Here is a 10,815-nt window from a genome sequence, read left to right on the forward strand (position 1 = left end):
ACATGTAATTAGCAGATCAATAGACAGATAGAGTAATGGAACAAAGTAAAGAACCCAGAAACGGGTCCACACAAATATAGTCAACTGACATTTGACAAAAGTAATTCAATGAAGAAAGGGTAGTCTTTTCCACAAATGAGGCTGGAGCAAGTGGATGTCCATATGATGAGACATTTCAGATGGGAAATAAACACATGAAAAGATGTTTGATCTCATCAGGGAAATACAAAGTAAAGCACAGGGAAATACAAATTGAAGCATCAGGGAAATACAGACTAAAACCACAATGAGATATCACTACACAACTATAAGAGTGAGTAAAATAAAATTTAAGGAAAAAAAAATAGTGACCACACCAAATGCTGGGAAGCCTGCCAAGCAACTGGATCACTCATACACTATTTGTGGGATTATAAAGTCGTATAGCCACTTGGGGAAACAGTTTGTCATTTTCTCATATAACTAAACTTGCAGATACTTAGGACCCAGCAATTGCGATGCTGGGCATTAACACCAAAGAAACAAAAACATAAATCCACTTGAAATCCATATATTAATGTTCATAGCGGCCTTATTTGTAATAGCCCAAAACTGGAAAAAACAAAAATGTCCTTCAACTGGTGAACAGTTAAACAAACTGTGGTACATCTATACTATGAAATACTACTTAGCAATAAAAACATATGAAGTATTGTTATACACACAGCCTGGATAAATATGAAGGAAATCATGCCAAGTGAGACAGCAACTTCCAAAAAGTCACATATGTATGATTCAATCTATATAACGTTATTGAAATGACAAAATTATAGAAATAGAGAACAGATTCTTTACCAGAAGCTAGGAAGGGGGAGTGGTGGGGGATGACAGTCAAGTTTGTCTATTTTTCTGTAAAAGGGTAACAGGTGGGATTCTCATGGTGATGGAACTATATTGATCTATTAATTTCAGTGTCTTAGTTATGATATTGTACTGTAGTTTTGCAAGATATTACCAGTGGGTAAACTAGGTAGAAGGTACACAGGACCTCTCTTCATTGCTCCTTAAAACTGCAGGTGAATCTACAATTATTTTGACATAAAATTTTAATTAAAAATTTTAAATAAAACTTCAGGAGATGGTGGTGTCATTGAGACCAAAGAGAGTAAATAGTAGCACCAAACTTATTGAATGTCACAATTGATTATTGGTAGTGACCTTTGCCACCATTATTTTATTGGAGTTGTGAAAACAGAAGCTTGATTGGTATGGACTGAAGAATAAATGGGAAGTAAGAAAGAAGATACAGAATAGACTCTCCTTTAAACGAGCTTAGCAAAGAAAGAGATGGCAATTGGTACAGGATAATGAAGGATCAAGGAATGGTCTCTAAAAATGGGAGGCACTTGATTATGTGAATAACTTGAGGTAAGAAAAGTAGCAGGGAGAAAGGGATTGAACATTCAGGCAAGAGAACTGTCAATAGTACAAACAAGGTTTTAGGGGAGATGGGAAGGGGGAAATAAATAGAGGAGAGACAGAGCAAAAGTAGAGGAACTAGAATAGGAACTTCCAAGACTGAAGGAACTTCTAAGACTGAAGGCGTGCTATGCAATATGAAGTGAAAGCTAGTGAAGCCAAAGAGACACTTGTCAGTATAGGGCAAGTAGTTGAAGTGGGCATCAATTTCCCTTAGAAAGTAAGAATCTAAGCCATTGTATGGGGTGGGGTGCCGGTAAAGTAGAAGAAGCTGTCACTTGAGGGGAGTGATGAAGAAACTAGGGATACAAATGAGAAGAGAAAGGAATAAAAGGATGGCCTGGGGCATGTAAAAGGGCTGCTGAGTGGCCTGAGGACCCAGCTGAGGTTGGAAATTCTAACTGTTCTGGGGTGCTGCTCCTTTCTCCCACAGTGGTCATTATGGGATCAGAATAATCAGATGTTTGGAAGGACCCAAAGCTGAAGCTAAATAGTGCAAACGTGGTATTTGGAGAGCAAAGAGATGAAGATGCAGTCAGTGCTAAATAAATGTACCCCAAGATCATGGCTGGATAAGGAAAGAAGTGAAGAGAAAAGGAAAGGCTTGAGGAACTGGATGCTTCAGTGAGGCCAAAGAGCACATAATGTGGGACCCAACTATTGCTAGGAAATTTTGATGTCAGTGGGATATTAGAGTTTAGTCTATTAGAGGTAAAGCCATGCCCAGTGATGCCAAGTGACTGGGGTTGGTTGAGATGCTAAGAAGTTAAAGGTCAGAGAGGTGTGAGGTCAGGGTGTTTGGGATGGGTCTTCTATGTGGATATTGGTGAGGTCACCCAGGATGAGGAAAGGACTTGGAGTGTCAAGAAAGCTTGTGAACTGGTCCTTGGAGTACAGGGAATAGTGAGGATAATGCCCACATCTACACACACTCACTCTCAGCTCCAGTCCCTTGGTTAGTAGTCAGCACTGGGAAGGAATATAAGATCAGAAGAAAACCTGGTTTCAGGAAAGGCCAGAAGGTGAAAGGAATGTTTTGAAACAATCTACTTTCCTGTTTGTTATCTGGTTTCTTTTTTGGTGTTTAAGCTGAGTGGGAAAAATGCAGGTAAACTCTCTGTGGTACACATTTTGCTATTTTGATTTCACAAAGTATTAAATTACAGTCTGAATCTCACCCCCAGACCTCTGACCTCAGGTAAGTCCTTTCCCAGTCTGAGCCCTGGTATGACCATTCATATAACAAAAGGGATGGGATGGTTGAGCTTTACCTTATTCTCTGTCTCTAATATCTGTAGGCCCCACATAAAACTACTAGGGTCTGCCTGAAATATCATAGTTGTTGTTTAACAGCTTGTCCTATCTGGAGAGGAAGGACTTATAAGGAAGAAACCAGAAGTTTGCTTGTTTAAAGTGCAAACCCCAATCCAAAAAAATTACTGTAGACATCACAATGCATCTGTGTGTCAGAGGCAGAATCCCAGATGGGTGGGCCAGTATAATCTAGTATTTAAACAATCCAACTTCGGAGACTGGCTGTTTGTCCACTAACCAGCTATGTAATTTGGGCAGGTTATTTAACCTCTCTGTATCTCTCTTTCCTCAAAAATAAAATGAGGAGGACAGTAGCATATACCTCATAGGGTTATTGTAAATATTAAATTAAATGATGCATGTAATGCCTTTAACACAGTGCCAGACACTTTGGCAGAACTCAGTATGTGTTCACTATCATTATAATTATTATAATAAAAAATTATAATTACAGGAGGGGCCCAATGTTACATATCTGTTGTCTGTAAAGCTGTAAGCAAGAAAACATCTGAAACCAAAGTGTGTAAAAATAACACACAACATTCCACTTTCTGGGGCCCTGTGCCTAACATGGGAAGTTTCCAAGTATGTCATGAAGCCATAAGCTTTCAAGAAAGGTTGGAGGTCCCATCAATCAAACAGCAGCACGTGCTTTCTCTTTCCCTTGGAAGTTATATGTCTCCAGATGTTTCTACATTTTCATTTTTTCATCATTTCAGGGAGAATTTCTTAGTTGAGAACACTGAGTGATCTCCCCCTTTATCCCCATCCCTTCCTCCTTATAGGCCCTCCTCTTAAGCTTTATTTCCCCTACTTCTCCTTCATCCCTCCTTAGCCATTTATTCTGCTTTAATCCTTCCATCCTCTTTATTTCATTATAGCCCTCCGCCTTTATTCCGTGTTACTCCCCTATGCTCCACTTCACTCCCTCCCCTTTATCCCACAAGCTTTTATCTCACATCACCCCCCTCCCCTTTACCCTGCATCACCCCTCCCTTTTAGTGCAGGTCACTCCATCCCCTCTATTCCGCATCATCCCCTTCCTCTTATTTCCACATCACTCCTCCCCTTATCTCACATCACCCCCTCCCCTTTATCTTATTTCACTCCTACCCTTCTAACCCACACCACTCAATCTCCTTTATTCCACATCCCCGCTTCCCCTTAATGTACACTAGCCCATTCCCCTTATTCGACATCACCCTCTTCCCTTTATTCCATGTTATTTCCTCCCCTTTTATCCACCCCATCCCCCTTATTTCATGTCTCCCCCTACCCTTTATCCCACGTTATCCCCTCCTCTTTATTCCACATCACCCTTTTCCAATTATCCCATTCCTTTCCCTTCCCCTTTACCCCTCCCCTCTCCTTTATCCCATATCACCCCTCTATATTTTTCTTTCCCACCTTTTCCCCTTCAGCTCTTTAGTTAGAGCTTCCCAACTCACCCCCAAAATTTAAAAAAGAAAAAGAAAAAAAACACACAGTAAGCCATGAACATGCTGCTGTCACAACACAGATGTTTATTAATGATTAAACGCCAGAGAAGTTTTAACAATCACAAATCTTCGAGCTCTGCGGTTGTTACCCATTTTATGATCAATTTCTATCCCTCAATACAATACATTCTCCATTCTATGGACCTTAGCAGTTGTTACCCATCAATATCAGCTATAATTTTGGATGTCATACATAACCCATATCTGTGTGTTTGTCATCAGAGCATGTCCCGCAAATTTGTAAGTCCTGCATAGAGGAACTACAGAGATGATAGATAAGAGCATTTGTAATTAGGTGACTTAAACTACTTGGAACTATGTTTCCATACCTAACTAGCTGTTTTGCTGACAACAACGTGTGAATGCCAGCTGTCTTTAAAACAGATCCAGGTAATAAAATCTAATTTTTTTCTAACTTTTGGCCCCAGAAAAACTAGTTAAACTGAGGTTTCCCTGTTGGCGTGACCTGAGCAAAACTGCACAGAATTTTGGGAGCGGCTGTTTGACGAGCCATTGGTCTAAATAATTTGGTGGTGGGGTGGGGGTGGGGCAGGGGATCCAGAGGTGGTGGGATTGCTGCTGCGGGGACATGGCTATGAGTTGGTGTGACATGATTTAGCGTTAATTGTTTGTCAGCTGTCAGTAGGCTGACCTAACATTCTAGCATGCCTCTTGAGGGCCTTTCCAATTGAGCTCTTGGGAGGAGGGTAGGAAAGTCAGGAAAAACATGCAATTCCCTTTGGGGGAGGGAAAGCACCTCGAGATTTGTGAGCTTCTCTGGGGCAGGTGTTTACCACAAATGTCACATCGATTAAAGGAAGGGCTGTAGTGAGAGAAAGCCAGGATCAGGGGTAAAAGAGAAAGGCAAGGTAGCACCAGGGAGCCTGGGCTGACACAGAAACATCTCTGCTTTACCAGCTGAAGACACCAAGCATCCCCAGTGAAGGGGCTGGCAGTGTGTTTGGGATTCCCATCCTGACCCGAGCATCAGGTGGAACTCCTCCTCACCCTCAGATCTTTACCTTCAAAACTCTCCTTAATGTTTCCTGTGACATCTCAGGTCTACCCCCACCCTTTTCCCCTGTCCGGCACCTTAAAGAAGGAAAAACATCTAAGGAAAGAAGTAGCCGATGCCAGTTTTGGCCTCCTTCTCCCGGGGCACACGGAGCAATGGGCGGTCTTGCTCCGGAATTGGGGGGTTACCCGCTCCTTCCTCATCGTCATGGGAACGGGCAGTGCCGGGAGGCACAGCTGGCTCCTCAGAGGAACCTGGAAAATAGTAACAATGTTAACTCCTGACGTTTCTAGACTTCATACTTTGCACAGCACCCAAGGCACTAAGACCGAATTCTGAGTTGCAAATACAGTATGAGGCAAGAAGTTAGGGAAGAAATGATTATCCCTATTTAACATGTATGAAAATTGCAGCCTAACAACAGAACACAGATCTCTAAATCTAGGGCCATTGTGGAAGCTGGGGGGCAAGAGCTGGGTTCGGAAACAGAAAGAGTGAGACGGACACACTGTGCTCAGAGCAAATGGACAATACCATCAGGGAGACGGGGAAGAGGGCGACCTCCTAACAACCACCACCACCCTACAAGCAGCTTGACTAATTTTACTAAGCAAATGAGTAACAAAGCTGGAGCTGGAAGCTTACAGCACTGCATGGAGGGGAAAAAGCAGTTGTCACTCTTCAGTGACTCTGGGGAGGACTTGTAGTCCATAACTTGACCAGGCTGAGACTTGTTTTTAAGGAGAGTGGTATCTACAGGAAATGCAACACCTGCGTCTTCTTTATGGAACTGGATTGCCTTTGGATTGTGAACTTCTTTAGGATCGAGATGTTTAGGCACTGGGATTTCTTCCACATTCATGACTTCTTCAAGATTGACAGCCAGGTCTTGCAGAGGGTCTGGAATTGTATTGAGAATGGAGACATCTTCAGTCTCTGGAGCCACAGTGCTAACTTCATCTTCTTCAAAAGAATTGGCTTGGTCTTTCTGAGAATCTGGAATTTCATTGTAGATTTGGGCATCTTCAGGCTCTGGGGTCACACTGAGAACTGAGTCTTCTTCAAGACTGAGGTTTCCTTCAGAGTCTTGGTTACCACTGACATCAGAGAATTCTCCATGTTCTGGAATTTCTTCATCATCTGAGGCTTCTTCGTTGTTTGGGACTCCACTCACATCTGTGGGTTCTTCCTGGTGGTCTTGAATTTCATCAAAATCAGAGACATCTTCAGGGCCTGTGACTACATGGAGAGCTGGGACCTCTTCAGGGTTGGGATCTTCTTCAGAGCCCACAATTCCATTGACCTCTGGAGCTTCTTCATGATCTGGGATTTCTTCAGCATCTGAGGCTTCTTCATCATTTGGCACTCCATCAAAAGCTGGAATCTCTTCGAGATTGGGATCTTCTTCAGAGTCTGAGAGTCCATTAACCTCTGGGGATTCTTCATGATTGGGGATTTCATGTCCACCAGGGGCTTCTTCAGGGCTTGGGACCACATGAAGAGCTGGGACTTCTTCAAAATCAAGCTCTTCTTCAGAGTCTGAAATCCCATTGACCTCTGGGGCTTCTTCATGGTCTGGGATTTCTTCAGCATTTGAGGCTTCATCATTTGGGACTCCATCAACAGCTGGGACCTCTTCATGACTGGGGTCTTCTTCAGAATTTTGAGTTTCATCATTACCTGAGGCATCTGCATGGTCTGGAATTTCATTGGTGTCTGGGGCTTCCTCATTTTCTGGGATTGCATCAGTATCTGAGGCTTCTTCGTTGTTCAGCATTACATCAAGACAGGGAACTTCTGCAAGGTCAAGATTTTGGTGGTCTTCAAATTCTGGTCCTTCTTCAAGGTCATGACTCAGGTTTTCTTCAGGGTTCAGGACTTCTTGCACATCTAGGGCTCCTTCAGGGTCTGGGACCATATCAAAATATGGTATTTCTTCAAAGTCTTGGATCTCAATAAGCTCTGGAATTTCATCATCAGGTTCTAGAATATCTTCAAGGGGAGGAAGATCATCAAAATTCAGGGTATCATCATCTTCCTCATCATCGTCTTCATCATCATCTTCTTCATCAAGCTCTGGTATGCCTTCAAGATGTGGGCCTTGAATCTCAAGGTCATTTGGGATCTCAAGACCTTGAACTTCCCCAAAGTCTACTCCTTGATAGAGATATTCAAATACTAGCTGTTCATTGACTGACACATCTTCCTCAGAGGACTCATCTTCCTCAAGGGGCTCATCTTCAGCAAGGACCTGGCCTTCAGGAAGGGCCCGACCCTCAGCAAGGGACTGACCTTCAGCAAGGGCCTGACCTCCAGCAGGGAACTGACCTTCATCAAAGGGCTTGCTCTGAGCAAGGACAGCAGCCCGGGCTTCAGCAGAGGTTTCCACTGGATCAGAAAGTAAAGCATCCTCTTCCATCTTTATGCGTGCACTCCTAAATGGGAAAGAATTTGAAAAAGTAAGTCAGTTTGTAACATAAAGATGGTCTGGAGTTGGAAGCCCCCATAGGAGAATGTGCGTCAGGCTAAGCATAAACAAACCAAAAAACACTCACTGGATCTTCCTCAGATTCCTGCGTCTGATAAAATCAAGGGCTTCGGGACTGGATTTCCACACACGCTTAGCAACCTGCCTCTGAATATGGGGAGGCACCTGAGGGTAAAATCAGCAATGTTAGCTTTTATTACAAAGCACCTTTTCATTTATACTCATCTCTACCAGGTACCTAGAACTGAAGGCACCACCACCAGCTAATGTGACAGGAATTTCTAGATTAGGAGATTTTGTAGCTGCCTGCTTTGGCTACCCTCAAGGATGCACATACAATTCTCCCCTGCCTTGTGAACAGGAGAGGGATGTGTGAAATAAATGCATCCAAACCTTCTACCTACCTGGAAGAGAACATCCCAGTTATCAATCATGGCACGAACCACATTGACAGAAGCAACATAGTGGTCAATCCCCAGCTTGGTTTTCCTGGACTCTCTTTTGCCAAACTTTCCCTTCTTCAGGAGAGCAGACCCAAACACCAATGCCAAATTGGTGGAAGTCATACGGTTGCCTGGAACCTAGGCAATGGGAAGCAGAAAGTATTGACCCTGAGGTTGTAATTGGAAGTTGTACAAACAGATATCTCCTTTTATTCTTGTTTCTCTCTCCTTCCCCTCTCCATCCTCCCCTTCACTCATAAACCCCCATACATGTACCCTACTACAGTTTTCACTACCCTTTCCCAGGCCTTTTTACCAACTGCCCATCAATGCCAATGGAGTCCTCGCAGTTCTCAGTGATTTTATGCAGGGCCTTCAGCAGACGCTCTAGGGTGTCACTGTGGCAGGGTGGCAGTAGGTAGACCAGCAATTGCAGGGCAGAAAGCTGATCCTGGGGCTTCAGAGCTAGAGGAAGGAAAACGGGCTGGTTCAGGTGACTAGCCTTAGCAGCACCCTGACACCAAGAAAGATGAGATTCTGCTTGAAAATCACTGACAGCTATGGAGAAAGTACACAAGCAACTTGTTTCTTTGCTCATTTCTGAAACATTTAAGCTCAGAAGCTCTGAAAGTGAAAAGTGTTCCCATCAAAATCAGACCTTCTTTACAGAACCTGGTCATTCTTTGCCCTGAGAGCACACACATCTTCAAGAAGCTGTGGAGAAATTTCCAAGCAACAGACTTAAATGGAACATTCAGAGATACAAAGAAAGTAACTTGGAGAAGTTTTTATTAAAATTTTTATTTTTAATTGGCAAATAATAACTTTATATATTGTGGAGAGGTCTTCTTTCATCTTCTGATGTTCATTATGCCTTAGTTCCTTGGGATCCTGCAGCTTGGCTTCTGTCCCTAGAACCCCTAGACCCCTGTAATATTTCCTTTCCTTGCCCAACAAGGAAGGGCAGAAGACTCACTTGCTGTCAGGAGGAAGGACATGTACAGATCATCTGGCAGCAAAGAGTCCTTCATGTCACGGAAAAACTCCTTGAGGAGTGCAGCCACATCATGCACATTCTGATTGTCATCCAGCACTACATCCAGACCTTTATCAAATTCTTCACGGAGCTAGAAAAAGGGAAAGAAGACATGGACTGTCTGCCCTGCCCACAATAGGCTCCTTCTGGATCATTCTTTCAGTAAGTCCCAGGCTTCAGTGGTGGTAGCTGGAAATGTGGTGTGCCTGGGGGACTAGAAAGAAGACTTTGCTCCCCCCATCAGATATGATACCACCCTCAGATATGACACCACCCTCAGGTCTATGGAGGAGCCCCCACCTCCACCTGCTTTTACTCACCCAAGAAACAAACATGTAAACATAGCTGATTTACCTTACGCACTCTCTGTATAGAGTATTCAAGGGTGAAAATCCCCACTGTGCTTAAGCCTGAAAGAAAAGACAAGGAGAGGCTAAACATCTCTGATCCCCTTCCCCCTCCCCCCGTGGCATTTCCCTTCTCCTCCCTTGCTTCATCCCTACCTCCACTGGTGTCAGGGGAATGTAATCCAAGCCCTTCATTCCATGACCTCTTTTCTTTCCCATTTCTAGAACATCCCCACTTTTCCTTTAATTGCCTCCTTCCTTGATTTAACCATTTGCTGCTTCCTTACCATGTGTTTCAATGAATTTGCAGCAAGCCTCAACAACCTGGGGGATTTGTTTAGCAATCGGATTGAGGCTCATCTGCCTTTTGGATCCCAGAAGTCGCTGGCCAATTGGAAAGGATACTTTGGTCAGTTGCAGGGTCTGCAGCAGCAGGGCCCCGTCTTCCAGCTCAGCCAGGCTATCCACAGACACTGCACCCTGCGGAGAAACCCAGACTACATTAAAAGATGGTGGAAGGAGGGTCATTTAGGACCTTCCTGAACACTGCGTGATACTCAGAAGGAGACACATTCTCTCTGTGGCAAGTCAAGCACACCCCTCCAACATGTCCTGTTCAGCTACTCCCCCCCCCCGCTCCCCTCCCCCGCATGAAGACAAAGGCTTTGACCCTCACACCCCACATTCCTGCACACATCAGGAAGGGCTCCTGGCTGAAACTTGGAGGGTTTAACTCACTCGACGCCCACGGCGAGTGAACTCCCGGGGCAAGGAGGGCTCATTCCGCCTGCGACTGAAAAAGCGCCTGATGCGGCCAAACATCCTTCGCACCACGTTTCCCCGACGACGGCCCGCAGCCTGACTGGTGGCTTCCTCAATCTGCATCTCGGCTGTCAGTTCAAGCTGCTTGCGGCGGGTAAACTCATTCACCAGCACCTCTTCCAGGCGAACGCCAAAGGTCTTGAGTGATTCGGCTGGGGAGCCAAGGAGAGAAAGAAAGAGAAACGTCAAAGCACCGCAGTGCTTACATCAAGAGGAACTGCAGGGACTGTAGCACTCCTCCAAGCAACCGCCCGTAGTCAGCCCCACCCCTCCAGACCCGCAGCGCCCCTCCCTGGGAGCGAGCCCAAAAGACCCTACAGTGGTTTTAAGAAAGGACTCAGCTCCACTCTACCTCGACGGGGCCCAAGGTCCCTGCCTTAAGTCCTACCAGGG

General features: G+C 44.6%; 1 protein-coding gene across 1 annotated transcript; it reads right to left on the minus strand.

The window, feature by feature from the left end:
- Window positions 1–4,272: 4,272 nt before the first annotated feature.
- Window positions 4,273–10,592, minus strand: ARHGAP36 (Rho GTPase activating protein 36). Its single transcript, XM_008571790.1, has 9 exons — window positions 10,339–10,592; window positions 9,888–10,080; window positions 9,608–9,663; window positions 9,194–9,344; window positions 8,534–8,682; window positions 8,179–8,355; window positions 7,842–7,939; window positions 7,615–7,721; window positions 4,273–5,540 (listed from the first exon to the last, which is right to left on the minus strand). Exons 1-9 carry the CDS (start codon window positions 10,483–10,485, stop codon window positions 5,383–5,385), a joined length of 1,236 nt encoding a protein of 411 aa, XP_008570012.1. The 5' UTR covers window positions 10,486–10,592; the 3' UTR covers window positions 4,273–5,382.
- Between the last annotated feature and the right edge of the window lie 223 nt (window positions 10,593–10,815).

This window comes from Galeopterus variegatus, unplaced genomic scaffold (assembly GCF_000696425.1).
Source record: "Galeopterus variegatus unplaced genomic scaffold, G_variegatus-3.0.2 Scaffold721, whole genome shotgun sequence".
In the NCBI taxonomy this organism is placed as follows: Eukaryota; Metazoa; Chordata; class Mammalia; order Dermoptera; family Cynocephalidae; genus Galeopterus; species Galeopterus variegatus.